At 62.4% G+C, this 18,482-nt stretch overlaps 2 protein-coding genes and 2 long non-coding RNA genes across 11 annotated transcripts; 1 reads left to right on the plus strand and 3 right to left on the minus strand.

Moving 5' to 3' along the window:
* Positions 1-3,795: 3,795 nt before the first annotated feature.
* On the minus strand, positions 3,796-7,019 carry HSD17B8 (hydroxysteroid 17-beta dehydrogenase 8). 2 transcript variants are annotated; one of them, XM_050919099.1, is made up of 8 exons: positions 6,774-7,011; positions 6,334-6,450; positions 6,158-6,253; positions 5,839-5,924; positions 5,303-5,387; positions 4,637-4,679; positions 4,332-4,406; positions 3,796-3,988 (listed from the first exon to the last, which is right to left on the minus strand). In XM_050919099.1, exons 1-8 carry the CDS (start codon positions 6,981-6,983, stop codon positions 3,972-3,974), a joined length of 729 nt encoding a protein of 242 aa, XP_050775056.1. In that variant the 5' UTR covers positions 6,984-7,011; the 3' UTR covers positions 3,796-3,971. The 2 variants fall into 2 exon arrangements, with proteins under 2 accessions (XP_050775056.1, XP_050775057.1); XM_050919100.1 differs by lacking the exon at positions 4,637-4,679 and having other exon boundaries at positions 6,774-7,019.
* Positions 7,020-7,379: 360 nt separating this feature from the next.
* Positions 7,380-9,753, minus strand: LOC127032083 (uncharacterized). 4 transcript variants are annotated; one of them, XR_007768708.1, is made up of 5 exons: positions 9,552-9,753; positions 8,801-8,905; positions 8,156-8,260; positions 7,914-7,945; positions 7,380-7,479 (listed from the first exon to the last, which is right to left on the minus strand). It is a non-coding gene; the product is annotated as an uncharacterized LOC127032083 (long non-coding RNA). The 4 variants fall into 4 exon arrangements; XR_007768707.1 differs by lacking the exon at positions 7,914-7,945 and having other exon boundaries at positions 7,380-7,509; XR_007768709.1 differs by lacking the exons at positions 7,914-7,945; positions 8,156-8,260 and adding an exon at positions 8,559-8,590.
* LOC127032084 (uncharacterized) lies at positions 7,620-9,479 on the plus strand. The gene is made up of 4 exons (XR_007768710.1): positions 7,620-7,759; positions 8,301-8,344; positions 8,883-9,039; positions 9,370-9,479. It is a non-coding gene; the product is annotated as an uncharacterized LOC127032084 (long non-coding RNA).
* Positions 9,754-10,859: 1,106 nt separating the features above from the next.
* Positions 10,860-18,166, minus strand: SLC39A7 (solute carrier family 39 member 7). 4 transcript variants are annotated; one of them, XM_050919089.1, is made up of 8 exons: positions 18,098-18,166; positions 16,263-16,845; positions 15,991-16,159; positions 15,686-15,769; positions 15,190-15,327; positions 13,897-14,031; positions 13,552-13,748; positions 10,860-12,706 (listed from the first exon to the last, which is right to left on the minus strand). In XM_050919089.1, exons 2-8 carry the CDS (start codon positions 16,830-16,832, stop codon positions 12,455-12,457), a joined length of 1,545 nt encoding a protein of 514 aa, XP_050775046.1. In that variant the 5' UTR covers positions 16,833-16,845; positions 18,098-18,166; the 3' UTR covers positions 10,860-12,454. The 4 variants fall into 4 exon arrangements, with proteins under 4 accessions (XP_050775046.1, XP_050775047.1, XP_050775045.1 ...); XM_050919090.1 differs by having other exon boundaries at positions 13,967-14,031; positions 15,190-15,322; positions 18,068-18,152; XM_050919088.1 differs by having other exon boundaries at positions 18,068-18,152.
* Between the last annotated feature and the right edge of the window lie 316 nt (positions 18,167-18,482).

Consider the following 18,482-nt stretch of genomic DNA (forward strand, 5'->3'; position numbering starts at 1 on the left):
GGAATCATGGGTAACATGAACTCACACACGTATGAATGCTGATGCAAACCTTTGTTAACTCACATATATGTCCTCATGCCATCCATGAACCAAAACCAACCAAACAAAAAAGTGACCTTGTGTGGCAAAGACATGAAATAAAAAATAACCATGAACCATGATGTAAACACATGTGAGCTCACCACCCACATGCATGTGCATACATGACCACAAACACACATGAAATCAAACATGCTCTTACATGTAGGAGCTCTTCAAACACGTGAGCTCATTCACGTGAGTTCACATATGCATGTGATATAAACTGACCACAGCTGAGCTCACAGACTTATGAACAAGGCTAATTAACACACACGAACTCACATACATTGTCTGGCACAACTCTGAGCTCCCATGCAAAGCCACATGACCTCCAACACACCCGAGCTCACAAGCAGCACAGTGTCTGACATGAGTGCACATGGAATTGCACAAGTGTCAATGTGACTTCACAAGAACTCGAATGCAGACATGCATGAACTCACAGATAAATGTGATCCAACCTTGTCTGATCAGAAATAAACATCAATTAATGTGTTCTTATAAACACACATGAGCTCACCATTAAACATGGCATCTGCTTCACACGTGATCTACACGTGGCTTCACACAAGTGTGAGCTGTGCTGTCAGTACATGTGATCTCACATACATGATCCTCTACACACATGAAAGTAAGTGTGGAGGTGCACACACACACACAGACACACACACAGACATATACACACGGCTGACACATGCCCACCTGAACTCAATAACCATTGTGACCTGAGTCCCACATATGAACCCAGATATCTTGTGAGCACACATGGATAATCCCAGGAATTCACGTGTGACCTCAGGAACTCACCTGTTACCTCCTAACACACACACACACACTCTTAAGGAAAGCAGGGAACTCACCTTGTGGACCCCAATCCCTGGCACCCAGACACGGGACGTGGACTGGTGTGTGTGTGTCTGAGACAAACCAGCTCGGAATAGTCACTCGGGATGGTCCCAGGACAGGGGGGTCCCCAGGGGATCAGTTGAGTGCTGAGAGGTCCCATGGGGGATTCCCCTGGATAATGCATGTCACTAGCTAGCACCCAGGACATCTTACAGCTGACATGCTAATATGCAGAACCCCTCCATCCCACATGCCTGACACACACTAACACACCTCAAGACATGGTAACACACAGGATACCCTCAAGCAACACGCTAACACACAAACACTGTAAATCCCACACACTAGTGTGCAGTGCATGTCACAACCCTCATGCAACACACATGGACACAGACAGCGCAAAGCTCTCAGCGTGTCAGAGACCTGATTCCTACACAATAACACAGGCATGTACACATGCTACCACATGAGACACACGGGACACCTTGCAGCCCTCCCAATAACACAGAGGACACCCGAAATCCTACATGCTAATGCACTGCTGGCACACACTCAGACACATGTGGACCCCCACCAGCCCTCACACTACCCCAAACACACAGACATATGTGCTGGCATGTGTACTGTACAGCCATCCCCACACAGAGACACGCTAATACACATGGAACGCCCAACAGCCTGTCTGCTAAACACACATGGTGACACAGGCTCCCACACGTTAACCCAGCCAGCCCGACTGCCACATGTGTGACATGCATGTTAACATGCAGGACTGCCCTCAGCTGATACAACCCAGAACATACCGGAGCTAACAAACCCACAAGCTAACACAAGCTTCTCCACCTCGTCCCACCCCCCTGCAGCAACGCCGCCTAGAAACAGGTGGGGAGAGACAGCTGGGCAAACCTCCGCCAGCCCCCCACTCCTGCTCCCAGCCCCCCAACTCCCACCCCCAGGAGCTGGGGGTGTTTCCCCATCAAATACAAAGCGGAAGGTTTTGCAAAGTCCCTGGCTGTCCGGCTGTCCATCCGTTCCAGGGCAGCCGTGGGGGGCTGGAGGGGGGGAGGTTTGACACCAGTTCCCCCCATTGGGGTCAGTGTGTGCTGGGGTGGGCAAACTCCACCTGTCGCCTTCCTAAATTCCACCTCATGGGGAGGGAGAAAAGAGGTTAATTCCTGCTTCCCTTCCTGCCCCCCCAAATCCCTCCCAATCCAGCCCCCTATTCCTTCCCCCACTTCCCTGCTCACTACTCCCATCCTGCTCCCCCATCCCTACACGCTACCATGACCACTCCCATCTCCTGTGTCCCAGCCCCCTCACAGCCCCATTCCTGCTCCCCCACCCCCAAATCCCCCCACAAACCTCTGCAGCTCCATTCCCGCTCCCAGCCCCAAATCCAGTCCCCTCCCCCCCAGCCTCAGACCTCCAGCCCCAAATCCCCCCCAGCACCCATCCTGTCGCCTATTCCTGTTCCCTCTGAATCCCCCAGCCCCTGTCCACCGGCTCCCTCTCCCCTGGGGGCTCCGCCCGAGCCCCCCCCATGAGATGGGGTGTCTGGTTTTCTCCCGCCGGCCCCTCCCATAGCAGCTAAGAGGGGGTGCTGCCCCCCATCTCCCTCCACTCATTCCCCATGGGGGGCGGACAGATTCCCCCACCCCTCCCCGAACCCCGTCCTGGGCTCTGTGCGCCGGCTCCGTCCTGGGTGTGTGAGCTGGGGCAGGCTCCGGCCGGACCCCCCCCCGCAATCCCCCCCCGAGGGGCCAGGCAGCTGGGCCACAATAGGCGGGAGGGGGAGGGGGCGGGGGACCCTCCGGCCGGCTGAATAGGCTCGGGGGAAGCTGCCTGAATGGGGATGGGTCCGCCCCCTTCCCTATGGGGCGCGGTGTGTGTCCCCCGCCGCCCCTCGGCCCGGCAGCCACCCAGGGCGGTGGGGCGGGGGCTCAGACCACCCCAGAGGGGCAGAGACCCCCAGCTCCACCTCACTTGGGGGGCAGGGCCAGGGGCTCAGACCCCCCCAGAGGGGCAGAGACCCCCAGCTCACTTTGGGGGCAGGGCGAGGGGTTCAGCCCCCCAGAGGGGCAAAGACCCCCAGCTCATTTGGGGGGCAGGGCCAGGGGCTCAGCCCCCCAGATTAGGGCTCAGACGGAGGGAGAAGGGAGAAGGGGTCAGACCCCCAAAGCCCACCCCACACACACACTGGTTCTGACACACGAGGGTCCTTCCCTCCCCTCTGCCCCCTTTGTGCGCGGCTCCCCCGCCCCCGGCCGTTGCCCTGAGAGATGGGGCCATGAATAGGAGGCATCTTCCCCCAGCGACCCCCCCACCACCCGCCCCGCCGAGACAAGGGGGCGGAGGCTTCAAACAGGAGGGAAGCGTGTGGGACACAGCCCCCTCCCCTCCCCAAAGACAGCCCCCTAATCCCCCTGCCCCTCCTCCCCACAGCCCCCTCCCCTCCCTAAAGACATCCCCCTAATCCCTCTGCCCCTCCTCCCCACAGCCCCCTCCCATCCCCACAGCCAGACCCCCAATCTCCCTGCCCCTCGTCCCCACAACCCCTTAATCCACTTTGCCCGCAAACCTCTTCCCCTCCCCACAGCCCCCCACAGTACTCTAATCCTACAACCCCCTCCCCAATATCCCCACTCCTCCCCTCCCCCCAGCTTATACCCCCAGGCCCCAAATCCCTGCCCCCCACCTGTCCCAGTCCCTCCCCTTTTCCCCAGCCCCAGGCTCCCCCCACCCGTGGCTGCAAACCCCACTCGCGCACCCCTGCCTGCTCTAACCCACTAGACCCCGCTCCTCTCCCAGAGCTGAGGATAGAACCTAGGAGTCCGGGAGCATCAGGGAAGAAATCAATGGGAGACGGAATCAGCCTGGTACAATCAGTGTTTTATTTTAATACGCTGCCCCGGACCCCTCCAGCTCAGCTCCGCTCCCCAGATCCTGCAGGGCCAGGGGCTTCCCGGGGGCAGCTCACAGAGGCACTTGGCAACCGCTGCTTCCCCCAGCAGTGGGCGTGTGTCCAGAGACCGGGGGCAGATCCATCAGAGAAAGAGACCCCCTGCGACAGACAGAGAATGAGGGAGCCCCCGATGGAGGAGGGAGCCCCCAACTGTCTCCCCCCGCTCCCTGGTCTCTCTGTTCCTCCCGCTTTCCCCCCACCCCTGCCCCTACTCCCAAGCACCCCATATCCCTGCCCCTCCCCTCATCTCTATCTCTCACCCCATCCTCCGGCCCTCCTGGTTGGTCTCTACTTCACTAGCCTCCACTCCCCTCCCCAAGCTGGGAGAGAACCCAGGAGTCCTGGCTCCCAGCCTTCCCTGCTCTAACCTACCGGCCCCACTCCCCTCCTAGAGCTGGGATAGGACCCAGGAGTCCTGGCTCCTGCCCCCCCCCCCCCATACCTGTCACCTCCACACTGGCCCCTGTTATGTAGCGACTCTCCTCTGAGGCCAGGAAGACGCAGACATCAGCAACCTCTAAGGGCGGAAGGGGGGCGGGTCAGTAACAGCCGCATGTGTGGGGGCCACAGCCCCTTCCCTAATGGGGAGCTTTCTGTGCAACACCCCAAATCAGTGTGCACAGCCCTGACCCCCCCAGGACCCCAATCTATATATGCACCCCCCAGAACTGTGTCCCACACCACTCCTCCCCACGCCCAGCAGATCCAGCCCCCCTGCACAGGGAACCCTGAGTCAGTGGGTCTCACCTTTGGGGTCCCCGAGTCGTCCCAACGGCACCATCCCTGCAAACTGAGCAGCGGGAGGGGAGGGGTCAGAGATGACTGGTGAGCATGGAGCCCCCCTGCACCCCAGGGGAAAGAGGGGAACCAGGGGCAGGGCATGGAGTTGCAGGGGTAATAAGGGGTTATGGGGGTAATATGGGGTTATGGGCTGGGTGCCTCAGGGGAGATAGTGCCCCCTCACCCCATGCACCACTCCGAGGAAGCTCATAGCCCCAGATAGCTCTGTCCAGGGCACTGCTCTGAGGAAGCTCACAGCCCCAATATCCCCCATCCCCTAGGTTGTGGAGCAATGGGGGGTACTGGGCAGGAATAAGGGGTGCAGAGGGATTGTTGGGCTCAGTGGGGAGGAGGGAACTGGGGGAGGTATGGGACACAGGGGCCTGTGGGGGCCAGGGTGATGGGGGAATAGGGCTGTGCTTGTGGATAACGGGGTAGACGGGGACTATGGGGCTGAGGGGAATATGGGTCAGGGGAGTTGTGAGACGGGGGGATATGGGGCAGAGAGGGGTTGTGAAGCCCAGGGGGAGGCAGATACGAGGCAGAGGGGGCTGTGGGGCTCAGGGTAATACAGGGCAAGTTCTCTGAAGGGAGGGGGCGGGGAGTTATGGGGCCCAGCCCCTCTGGTGTTACCTTCTGCAGCACTTTGGGAGGCATCTTGTCTGTCATGGGGGTGGCGATGAACCCGGGAAGCACCACATTACAACGGATCCCAAACCTGCAGGGGGGACCATGGGGGAGAGGGCAGCCCTCCTGCCTGGTCACCACAGCTCCCCCTGGCCTGCTTCCCCCAAACCTCCACCCCAGCCTAAGCCCCAGCCCCGCATCTTCCCAGCATAGCCCCCCACACCATTGCCCTGCCCCACAGCCTGCCACCCTACCCATGATTTGCCCTACTTTTCCCAGGCCTCCTCAGCCTGCCCCCCAGCTGCACCACCCAGCCTGTATCCCCAGCCTACCCCGCAGTCCCCCACAGCCTGCCCCCTTGCCACCCTGCAGTCCCCCCCCAGCCTGCCCTGCCCCGCCTTCCTCCCTTCAGCCTGCCCCCTTGCCACCCTGCAGTCCCCCCCCCGAGCCTGCCCCGCCCTCCTCCCTTCAGCCTGCCCCCTTGCTGCCCTGCAGTCCCCACCCCAGGCTGCCCCCCTGCCATTTGGAGTACTCAGCCCCACCTGGCCAGCTCCTTGGCAGCGGTCTTGGTCAGCCCCTCCACACCAGCCTTGGACGCTGCATAGCTCACCTGCCCCAGGTTCCCCACCTGTCAGGGAGAGGGACATGTGAGTACAGGGCACTGCTCCAGGGAAGCTCACAGCCCCTATTATCCCCCCAGGGCACTTCTCCAGGAAAGCTCACAACCCCCACTATCTCCCCAGGGCACTGCTCCAGGGAAGCTGACAGCCCCTATTATCCCCCCATAGCACTGCTCTAGGGAAGTTCACAGCTCCTATTATCACCCCAGGACACTGCCCCAAGGAAGCTTGCAGCTCTCACCTTGCCCACGATGCTGCCCATGTTGATGATGGACCCCCCTGGGGCTCTGCTCTCCACCAGCCCCCGCGCCACAGCCTGGGTGACCAGGAAGGTTCCCTGGGGAGAGGGGGGGTAAGTTAGCTGGAGGGGTTCCAGCAGGGGGGGTTCTGCCCTGCCCCCATCCAGAAACCATGTACCTTGAGGTTGACTTGGAGCACCTTGTCGAATGCAGCCTCTGTCTGCTTGAGCAGGAACTCGTCCATGGTGATCCCGGCGCAGCTTACGCAGACCCGGGGCGGGGTGGAGAACCGGGCCTGGGGACAGCAGGCGGTCAGGGGGCCTGGGTTCTCCCAGAGGCCAGTAGGGGCTTGTGCTTAGGGTGGGGTGGCGGGGGAAGGGGTCAGGGGGCCTGGGTTCTCTCAGAGGCCAGTGGGGCATAGTGGATAGTGTGTGTGTGTGTGTCTGTGTGTGTGTGTGTGAGTGAGGGGGGTGTCAGGACAACTGGGGTCTCAGGGAGGGCCTAGTGGTTAGAGTCGTGGGGTGGGAGCCAGGACTCCTGGGTTCTCTGAAGGGGAGAGGAATCAATTGGTTACAGTAGGGGGAGCCCGGACTCCTGGGTTTTCTCCATCCTCGTTACCTGGATCCGAGCCATGAGCTCCCCCACGCTCTGGGCTGAGCTGACGTCTACCCCAAATGCCTCGTGCTCCTGGCCGGACTCCCCACGTGGCAGCCCCCGCACTGTCTCTGCAGCCCCCGCTTCATTCTGGTCAGCCACGGCCAACAGCGCCCCCTCCTCAGCCAGCCGGGTACAGATCGCGCGGCCAATCCCGCTGCCCCCGCCTGCCATGGGGGGAACCAGGGTCAGAGATGGGGTGGGGGGGACCCACAACCCCTCCAGGGACCTCCAGAAACATCCCCTGCAGATGCATATACCAATTCCGCTGCCTCCCCCCTCCCCAGCTGCCATGGGGGGAACCAGGGTCAGAGACGAGGGGGGACCCAGAACCCCTGTAGGGACCCCCAGACACCCCTCAGATACCTATACCAATCCCGCTGCCCTCCCCGCCTGCCATGGGGGGAACCAAGGTCAGAGACGGGGGGACCCAGAACCCCTGTAGGGACCCTCAGACCCCCTCCCAGATGCCTATACCAATCCCGCTGCCCTCCCCGCCTGCCATTGGGGGAACCAGGGTCAGAGACAGGGAGACCCAGAACCCCTGTAGGGACCCCCAGACACCCCCCCCAGATACCCATACCAATCCCGCTACCCCTCCTGCCTGCCATGGGGGGAACCAGGGTCAGAGACGGGGGGACCCAGAACCCCTGTAGGGACCCCCAGACCCCTCTCAGATACCTATACCAATCCCGCTGCCCTCCCCGCCTGCCATGGGGGGAACCAGGGTCAGAGACAGGGAGACCCAGAACCCCTGTAGGGACCCCCAGACACCCCCCCCAGATACCCATACCAATCCCGCTACCCCCCCTGCCTGCCATGGGGGGAACCAGGGTCAGAGACGAGGGGGACCCAGAACCCCTGTAGGGACCCCCAGACACAAACCCCAGGTACCTATACCAATCCCGCTGCCCCCGCCTGCCATGGGGGGAACCAGGGTCAGAGATGGGGTGGGGGGGACCCACAACCCCTCCAGGGACCCCCAGAAACATCCCCTGCAGATGCATATACCAATTCCGCTGCCTCCCCCCTCCCCAGCTGCCATGGGGGGAACCAGGGTCAGAGACGAGGGGGGACCCAGAACGCCTGTAGGGACCCCCAGACACCCCTCAGATACCTATACCAATCCCGCTGCCCTCCCCGCCTGCCATGGGGGGAACCAAGGTCAGAGACGGGGGGACCCAGAACCCCTGTAGGGACCCTCAGACCCCCTCCCAGATGCCTATACCAATCCCGCTGCCCTCCCCGCCTGCCATTGGGGGAACCAGGGTCAGAGACAGGGAGACCCAGAACCCCTGTAGGGACCCCCAGACACCCCCCCCAGATACCCATACCAATCCCGCTACCCCTCCTGCCTGCCATGGGGGGAACCAGGGTCAGAGACGGGGGGACCCAGAACCCCTGTAGGGACCCCCAGACCCCTCTCAGATACCTATACCAATCCCGCTGCCCTCCCCGCCTGCCATGGGGGGAACCAGGGTCAGAGACGAGGGGGACCCAGAACCCCTGTAGGGACCCCCAGACACAAACCCCAGGTACCTATACCAATCCCGCTGCCCCCGCCTGCCATGGGGGGAACCAGGGTCAGAGATGGGGTGGGGGGGACCCACAACCCCTCCAGGGACCTCCAGAAACATCCCCTGCAGATGCATATACCAATTCCGCTGCCTCCCCCCTCCCCAGCTGCCATGGGGGGAACCAGGGTCAGAGACGAGGGGGGACCCAGAACCCCTGTAGGGACCCCCAGACACCCCTCAGATACCTATACCAATCCCGCTGCCCTCCCCGCCTGCCATGGGGGGAACCAAGGTCAGAGACGGGGGGACCCAGAACCCCTGTAGGGACCCTCAGACCCCCTCCCAGATGCCTATACCAATCCCGCTGCCCTCCCCGCCTGCCATTGGGGGAACCAGGGTCAGAGACAGGGAGACCCAGAACCCCTGTAGGGACCCCCAGACACCCCCCCCAGATACCCATACCAATCCCGCTACCCCTCCTGCCTGCCATGGGGGGAACCAGGGTCAGAGACGGGGGGACCCAGAACCCCTGTAGGGACCCCCAGACCCCTCTCAGATACCTATACCAATCCCGCTGCCCTCCCCGCCTGCCATGGGGGGAACCAGGGTCAGAGACAGGGAGACCCAGAACCCCTGTAGGGACCCCCAGACACCCCCCCCAGATACCCATACCAATCCCGCTACCCCCCCTGCCTGCCATGGGGGGAACCAGGGTCAGAGACGAGGGGGACCCAGAACCCCTGTAGGGACCCCCAGACACAAACCCCAGGTACCTATACCAATCCCGCTGCCCCCGCCTGCCATGGGGGGAACCAGGGTCAGAGATGGGGTGGGGGGGACCCACAACCCCTCCAGGGACCCCCAGAAACATCCCCTGCAGATGCATATACCAATTCCGCTGCCTCCCCCCTCCCCAGCTGCCATGGGGGGAACCAGGGTCAGAGACGAGGGGGGACCCAGAACGCCTGTAGGGACCCCCAGACACCCCTCAGATACCTATACCAATCCCGCTGCCCTCCCCGCCTGCCATGGGGGGAACCAAGGTCAGAGACGGGGGGACCCAGAACCCCTGTAGGGACCCTCAGACCCCCTCCCAGATGCCTATACCAATCCCGCTGCCCTCCCCGCCTGCCATTGGGGGAACCAGGGTCAGAGACAGGGAGACCCAGAACCCCTGTAGGGACCCCCAGACACCCCCCCCAGATACCCATACCAATCCCGCTACCCCTCCTGCCTGCCATGGGGGGAACCAGGGTCAGAGACGGGGGGACCCAGAACCCCTGTAGGGACCCCCAGACCCCTCTCAGATACCTATACCAATCCCGCTGCCCTCCCCGCCTGCCATGGGGGGAACCAGGGTCAGAGACAGGGAGACCCAGAACCCCTGTAGGGACCCCCAGACACCCCCCCCAGATACCCATACCAATCCCGCTACCCCCCCTGCCTGCCATGGGGGGAACCAGGGTCAGAGACGAGGGGGACCCAGAACCCCTGTAGGGACCCCCAGACACAAACCCCAGGTACCTATACCAATCCCGCTGCCCCCGCCTGCCATGGGGGGAACCAGGGTCAGAGATGGGGTGGGGGGGACCCACAACCCCTCCAGGGACCCCCAGAAACATCCCCTGCAGATGCATATACCAATTCCGCTGCCTCCCCCCTCCCCAGCTGCCATGGGGGGAACCAGGGTCAGAGACGAGGGGGGACCCAGAACGCCTGTAGGGACCCCCAGACCCCCCTCAGATACCTATACCAATCCCGCTGCCCTCCCCGCCTGCCATGGGGGGAACCAGGGTCAGAGATGGGGTGGGGGGGACCCACAACCCCTCCAGGGACCCCCAGAAACATCCCCTGCAGATGCATATACCAATTCCGCTGCCTCCCCCCTCCCCAGCTGCCATGGGGGGAACCAGGGTCAGAGACGAGGGGGGACCCAGAACGCCTGTAGGGACCCCCAGACACCCCTCAGATACCTATACCAATCCCGCTGCCCTCCCCGCCTGCCATGGGGGGAACCAGGGTCAGAGACGGGGGGACTCAGACCCCCCCCGAGCCCCCCCAGCCTGAGGGAGCCCTCTAAGCCCCCCAGTCCCCTGGCCCCCCCTACACTGCGCCCCCCCAGGGAGCTGCCCCAGCCCCGCCCCCGAGCGCCCCCTGCTGGGTGCACCTGTCACCAGGGCCAGCGTGGCGCGGAGCCGCAGCGGGGCCGCCATGACAGCGGCGCGGGGACCATAGAGCGGGGGCGGGGACGGGCCCCAGAGACGGCAGCTCTAGGCGGGAACTCTATGGTCAGAGTCCTCCCGGCCCAGAGTGCGGGAGCTGGGGCAGGACTCCTGGGTTCTCTCCCCGCTCGGGGGTGGGGCGAGGATTGGGAGCCAGGACTCCTGGGTTCTCTCCCTGCTCGGGGGGGGGGGGGGTAGGAGTCAGGACCAGATCCTGATGAAACAAGCAGTGAGGTGGTCACTCCATGCCCCCTGCTGTCCATGGGGTACCACCCCCTCCTCCATTACATACAGACTTTGCACCAGCAGCATCTCAGATCATTGTTTAATCCGTTAATTAATAAAACAATTTTTGCTACAATCATCCACAAAGTAGTCCCGCAGGGCCCCCCTCCGCCCTTTCCTGGCCCCCAGTGCACCCATACAAAAGCAAAATCATCTACAAAAATATACCCCCTCTTCTAAAACCTTTCCTGCCCTCCTCCCCCCGGGAGTAATTGACCCCACAACCACCAGGCTCCAAAGTCACCCCTAATTAACAGCCCCTCCCCCAGGACATACCATTCAATAGGGACACCATCGAGCTGGGTGCTTGTGACTTGCCTTCCAGCTCCAGATGCCTGGATCCACGTGGACCCCCTGGATCCCGCAGTTCATAATAATTCCCCCAGGTCGGGATGCCAGGGTCCGCATGCTAATCCCCCTTCTCCCCCAGCAGCCCCAGATGACTGGGTCTGCTTGTCCCCTCCATCACCAAAGCCCCTGCACCCAAGAATTACCCCCAGTTCCCTCCAAAATAACCTCTGTCGGGGAACTGTCGCCTAGCAGTGTCTTGATTAGCCCCGCTCAATGCCCCTTTGGTCCCAAGTGTGGTGGGGGGGTCAGGGCAGTCACCCCATATGGAACTAGCCTGGATAGCTGCTCTGGTTTGGGGGTCACACAGGGTGGGTTGTGGGGGAGAATTCTGAGTAATCTGCCCCAAGAAAACCTGGTCCAAGAAGCAAAGGATTCTGGGTAACCCCCCCATGTAGCCCCCCACGTGGTCCAGAGGGCAGGTGCTTTTCTCCCCATCTTCTTCAAACGAACCCATGATGTTGCCAAGAGGATTCACTTCCATAAGGTCCCCCTTCCAAAGCAAAGGGCGGCCCTGCTGCCCCCCATCTCACCTCTAGGGGACACACAGGGCTGGGGAGGGACTTGGATTTGGACCCTCCCAGAAAACAAATCAAGCAGCATCACATTACCTCCCTCGCCCCAGGTTCGCACCCCCCTGCCCCCTGTTCAGCTGGAAGTCAGATGATGCCTCCGGATGCCAAGGCCAATGAGATTCCCCCCATGCCAGTGTCTGGGCCATCCTCTGTCCCTGGCTACTGGGGCTGTGCGGCTGCCCCCTCCCCCCAGCAGAGGTGCCTGTGTCTACAGGGCACTCACAACCCCACGTCTATATGGTGCCCACCCCGAGGTCTAACCCAGCCCCAGAGCCTGCACTGCGCCAGCCCCATTACTGGGGTCCTTGCCACCACCCAATTCCAGCGTGAGTGTGTCGGCACCTGGCCACCAGTGTCCGTGCCACCCTCTTCCCACGGCACGCACTGCATCCTCCCTGCCCCCCAGATAGCCCCAGGGCTCACACAGCAGCCCCACCCCAGGGGGAAGTTCTGGGTGGACTCAGGCATCTGGGATGGGGAGGGGCATGTCCCCCACCCTGGTCACCAGGATTCATGTGGCCTCCCCCCACATAGCACCCCCAATCCTGGACACCTGCGTCCACGCAGAACTGGTCCCCGCTCCCCTCCCCCCTGTGTCCCGGATGCCAGGGCATACCACACCCCCCGCCCCTGGAGTCCCATCCCAGATGCCTGGGTCCACGCACCACCGCCCCCCAGGCGCCCCCTGCTGGGGCCTGCTACTCGTAGTGCGCGATGAGCACCATCATGGCGACGCCGCAGACCAGCCCCAGCACCTCCAGCAGGGACTGCAGGGGCGCCGCATCCCGCAGCAGCTCCGGGATCACTGACACGGTGCCCACGTAGATGAACCCGCCTGCCGTGAAGGGCAGGATCCAGGCCGTGGCTGCCTCCCCGATGCCCTCGGCCAGCAGTGAGCAAGCCGTGCCCGCCAGGGCGCCCAGCGCCGTCAGCAGCTGCAGCTTCATCGCCTGCGGGGGAGAGAGAGGGACCGGGGGGTATCAGTGGAGGGCTATGGGGGTTGGTGGGACTGGGGGGCAAGTAGGGGTGTGGGGCAGGGTCAGCAGGAGACTACAGAGGGGCGAGGTCAGGCCTTAGCAGGAGTCCCGGGGCAGGGGTGAGTAGGGAATACAGGAGTGGGGGCAGGCAGCAGCGGGGGGTCCGAGGCAGGGTTAGCAAGGGGGCAAGGTCAGCAGGGATCCCAGGGCCGGGGTAGGCAGCAGCAGGGGTCCCTGGTGGGATTAGCAAGAGGGCAGAGTAAGCAGGGAGCCCAGGGCGGGAGCAGGCAGCAGTAGGGGTCTGGGGTGGGGTTAGCAAGGGGGTGGGGTCAACAGGGATCCCAGGGCGAGGGAGGGCAGGCAGCAGCAGGGCTCTGAGGCAGGGTTAGCAAGGGGGCGGGGTCAGCAGGGAGGGTCCCAGGGCGGGGTTAGCAAGGGGACGGGGTCAGTGGGCGTCCCAGGGCGGGGGTGGGGGGGGAAGCTGGCAGCAGAAGGGGTCCGGGGCAGAGTTAGCAAGGGCGTGGGCTCAGCAGGGATCCCAGGACGGGGGAGGGCAGGCGGCAGCAGCAGGGCTCTGGGGCAGGGTCAGCAAGGGGGCGGGATTAGCAGGGAGGGTCCCAGGGTGAGGTGAGCAAGGGGGCGGGGTCAGTGGGGGTCCCAGGGCAGGAGCAGGAAGCAGCAGGGATCCAGGGCGGGGTTAGCAAGGAGGCAGGGTCAACAGGGGTCCCACGGTGGGGAGGCAGGCAGCAGCGGGGGGGGGGGGGAGGGGGGCGGGGTCCGGGGCAGGGTTAGCAGGGATCCCAGGGCCAAGGCTGTACCTTGCGCTTGCTACAGCCTGACTGGACGAGAATGGCGAAGTCGCCCACTTCGTGGGGCACCTCGTGGAGCAGCACGGTGAGGGTGGTCACAGCCCCCACCCCAGCCCCCGCCAGGAATGACGCCCCGATCGCCAGCCCGTCCGTGAAGTTGTGCGTCAGGTCGGCCGCCAGGTTCAGATACCCAGAGACCTTCATTGCTGCAGGGGGGGGGGAGGGAGACAAGAGTTGAAACCTCCCCCTCAAACGCTCTCCGCTGCGCCCCCCTTCTCCTTCCCCAGATGCTCTCTGTGCCATGGTGCCCCCCACGGACCCAGCTCCCTCCCTCCAGCACCCCTGACAACTTACTGGACTCCTGAGTCCGTTCCTCTGACTCCTGGCCCCTCTTTTTGGGGGCTGCCTTGTCAGGGGCACGCACCTTGCCGGCCTTCCTCTCCTGGGGCCCGTTGTCCTCCTCGCCAGAGCTGCTCTTCGCCTTCGGAGCTGTGGGTGGACCAGGGGGTAGTTGGGGGGGTCAGGGCAGACTGCCCTAGTCCCTCTCCCAGGAGCCTGCCCAGAGACAGTGCAGGGAGAGGAGGGGGACTCTCGCTACCGTGTGGGTCCAGGACCCATCAGCACCCCTCCCACTGATCCCCAGAGTCACCTGCAGACCCGTCAGGGCCCTTATATGGCACTCCCCTTCCCAAGCCCACTCCAATCCATGGATTCCGAGGCCAGAAGGGACCGGTCTGACCCCCCGTACAGCACAGGCCAGCAACCTGCCCCATAGTAATCCCCAGGGCAGATCTCGGAGAGAACCAGTCAACTCTAGGTTAAATAGGGCCGGGCTGGAGAATCTGCCAGGACCTTGGGAAATGGTTCCACTGGTTCATTCCCCAGCCGGTGGATGGCGTTAGACCGTCCTGGGCTAGACAGAGGAGCCCAGCAGGATGGAGACGGGGATCACGCCACCCCTTCGCCTTCTCCGGGGTCAGTGAAACAGACGGTGCTTCTGGACTCCAGGCTTTCCAGCCCTCCACCGTTCCCATGGCTCTTCTCTGACCCCTCCCCAATGTATCCCCAGCCCGCTGGAGTTAATACACCTATCTCATAGAACTGGATGGTCATTGAGTCCAGCCCCCTTCCTTCACTAGCAGGAGCAAGTACTGATTTTTGCCCCAGATTCCTAAATAGCCCCCCCAAGGACTGAACTCACAACCCTGGGTTTAGCAGGTCAATGCTCAAAGCACTGAGCTATCCCCCCCATCCCCCTCAGTTAGGGGCTCCAAAACTGGACCCGGGGATCTAACACCGTGTACAAGCCAGGGGTGCTGGAAATGGGGGAGGGTGTTCCAGCTGGTACATACCGTGGCTGTGCCACTGTGGCTCTGCCCATGGCCAGGTGATCTGGGGGAGGGTTGGGTTGTGGGGAGGGGATCTGGGGGGACATGGGGGGGAGGGGTCCTGGACGGTACGTACCATGGCTGTGCCCAAGGCTGGGAGATCCATGGGGGGCGGGTGGCACATGCAGGGGGTGGTGTCCGGTTGTGCCCATGGCTGGGGGAACCATTGAGGGGGGCGGGTGGGACATGTGTGTGGGGGGGTGTCCGGCTGTGTCCATGGCTGGGGGAACCATGGTGGGAGTTCCCATGTGGTACGTACCATGGTTCTGTCCGCCGTGGCTGTGCCCATGGCCATGTCCCCCTTTCACGTGTCTCACAAACTTCTCCACCACCAGGAAGGCTACAATGCCAGCCAGCACCCAGAGCCCCACAGCCATCATCCGCTGGTGATCCTGCCCTGGGGAGCAGAGATGACGTGGGGCAGGCTGGGAAAGAGACTATCAGCCCCTCTTCCCCCACAACGGTACAGCCCTCTCCCAGGACCAGAGCCCCACTGCTGTCACTTGCCTGGAATGCTGCCCTGGGGGGGTGGCTGGAAAGAGTGCCAACCCACTAACCTGTCCCCCACTACACCTCCCCTATAGCCATTACCTCCATCCCCTGCCCAGCCACAGACACGAGCCTCTCCAGCTCTCTGCAGAAACCCTAGCCCTTCTGGGCCCCGCTTCACGCTGCCCCACACAAACCTCCAACCACAGCCCCCTTTCCCTAGTCTGCCCAGCCTTCTCTCCCCGACCCACTGCCCCCCGCCTCACCTTGGTGGGAGTGACCATGGCCAGCTGACACCGTGGGGGAGTGAGAATGGACATGGCCGCCTTCCGTGTGATGGGAATGGGGCACTGGGGAGGGAAAGGGGCAGAGATGAGTGACCAGACCCCCACAAAGGAAGAGGCCCCAGGGCCCATTCCCTGCCCCCTGAGCCAGATCGGCCACATCCCAGGCACCTCCCAGAGAGGAATGCCTCGTATCCCATTCCCTGCCCCCTACCCCAGGCCAGACTGGAGCTGGGACCCTGAGAGGGGAGAGGACCCATGTCCCATTCCATCTGTGTGCTGCTCACCCAAAGCATGGGGGATGAGGTGCAGGAAGGCGTCCCCCAGGAGTCCCCCCGAGGCAAAGCTGAGCAGCAACCTGAGCAGGGCTTGGTGCTGGGAAGTGTTTGATTCCACAGGGATGAGGAAGAGGATGAAGTAGGGGGCGGCGCTGATCAGCAAGGTGGCTCCGATGGCCTGCAGAGGTTGCGGGGAGAGGGGGAGGAGAGATACTGTCAGGGGGTTACGCCGGTGCAAGCACGTGCAAGGCAGCACCTCCGCGTTCGACACAGGAACTCACGTGTGTCCATAGCTTGACCAAGTCCTGCCTCTCCTTCCCAGGCAACTGCTGGTGGCTCGGGGACCCCTTAGCTGAGTGCGGAACATGGACCTCCTTGGGCTGGTGGCTAAAGTCGGCCTCGCTGGGGCCGTGGAAGTCCTTGTGTGAATGCCCATAGCCGTGGAAGTCCCTGTGCAAGTGGCTGTGGTGAGCATGGCTGTGCCCATGCTGCAGATCCTCGTGGCTGTGCCCAACGGTGCTGTGCCTGTGGTGCAAATCCTCAGCATGGCCGTGCCCAGCATGGCTGCGCCCATTGTGCAGATCCTCGTGTGAATGCCCGTGGTACAGATCCTCATGGCCGTGCCCAGCATGGCTGTGCCCATGGTGCAGATCCTCGTGTGAATGCCCGTGGTACAGATCCTCATGGCCGTGCCCAGCAAGGCTGTGCCCATGGTGCAGATCCTCATGCGAATGCCTGTGGTGCAGATCCTCGTGTGAAGAAGTAATCTGTATCAGCGCTGCACAAACCATCATGGCGGCGACTGGGCCACAGAGTCCCGCTCTGCCCTGCGTCTGTCCAGGCAGCACCATCCTGCTGTCACGGCTGGAAAGCAGGAGTGTGAGCATGACATTCCCCGTCACGCTCACATATCCCCTCTAGTCCCCGTTCTCTCCAGCAGAGGTAGAGGAACCACAGAAATGTGGAAGAAATTCTAGAGAGGCCAGTGTAAAATCATAGTGGCGCAGCAGAGTCTAGAGCCTGTACTGCATGACCATAACTAACCAGAACAGATCTAGCACTGCAGGGCCACAGTGATGGAGAGGAGTGTCTAGAACGGCACTGCTGGGTCACAGGGATCACAAGAGGAGGGTTTAGAACAGCGTTTCTCAACAACCGGTCTGGGGACCAGCGCCATCTCAGAGATCTCCCTGACACAGGTTGGAAGGCAACAAGCTGGTCCCTGGTATCAGAAAAAGTGAGAAATGCTGCTCCCGAAGAACCCCTGCAAGATCCTTCTCACAATCACTATGACTCATGTAGTACACGCTCTACACCCACGGCCCTCAGCCTTCCCAGACGACTGCACCCCTTTCGGGGGGCTGATTTGTCTTGCCTACCCCAAGTTTCACCTCACTTAAAAACTACCTGCTTATAAAACCAGACATAACACTCCAGGCGTCACAGCCCACCATTACTGAATCATGGCTGGCTCTCTCCTCAGGTGTGTGATATTTCAGTCTGCAGTGACTTGGCTGGTGCTTTTCATGCAGCCTGTTGTAAAACTAGGCAAGACTCGAGCTGAGCTGATGTACCCCCTGGAAGACCCCGCACACCCCGATGGGTACATGTACCCCTAGTTGAGAACCAGGGCTCTAGATGCCCTTCCCTGTCCCCTCTATGACCCTGCAGTGCCCTCCTTCCCAGCGCCGTGGCCCTACACGGCCCTGCCTACTGCTTGCCCAGGGCTAGGATCACACAGTGGCGCCTTCTGCCACCCACGGATTTATAGCCCGGGGCTTCCCACAGGCTCTAGGGTTGGTGCAGCCCTTCTGGCCCCTCTTGCCTAGCATCTCTATGGCCATTATACCTCCACGTGGCCCCCTCTACCTGCCGGGCAGCCCTCCAGGCCCTTCTACCCCTCCGCCGTGTCCAGCCGGGGCTTGTCTCTGTGACCCGGGGCCCCTCGCACCCCCACCCCAAGGGGCGCTCTAGCCCCCACCCCTTCCTCTCTATGGCCACGGGCCCCTCGTCCGCCCAGCCCTCTAACCCACATCCACGCGGCCCCTCTAGCCCCCTCCCCCTCTCTATGCCCCGGGGGTCTCACCGTCTCCGGGACCCGTTATCTCCGGCTCACCCCCGACGTGGCAGCCAGACTCCTCCCCCTCCAAAATCTCGCGGGAACAATTCCGAGACCCGTGCACCCCTCCCCCGCGAGCAGGCAGTGCCCTTCACAAAGATGGCGGCAACCATAGACCTTAATATCGCCCCTCTTAAAGATGGAGGCCGCAGGAGGCCGTCCGTGTGCCCCTCACAAAGATGGTGACTGTGACGAGACATAGCCGGACTATTGCCATAGGGCGCCATCTTTGTGCGGGGCGGGGTGAAGACTGACTAGCGGTCGCCATCTTTGTTTAGGGCGGAGCGCTTTCACCTTCCCACCGGTCTGGGAGCAAACAAACCGGACAGTTTGGGGTGTTGTAAGTGGCGTGGAAGAAAGCCGTGTCCATGAGATAGAGCCG

This window comes from Gopherus flavomarginatus, chromosome 12 (assembly GCF_025201925.1).
Source record: "Gopherus flavomarginatus isolate rGopFla2 chromosome 12, rGopFla2.mat.asm, whole genome shotgun sequence".
Classification (NCBI taxonomy): Eukaryota; Metazoa; Chordata; order Testudines; family Testudinidae; genus Gopherus; species Gopherus flavomarginatus.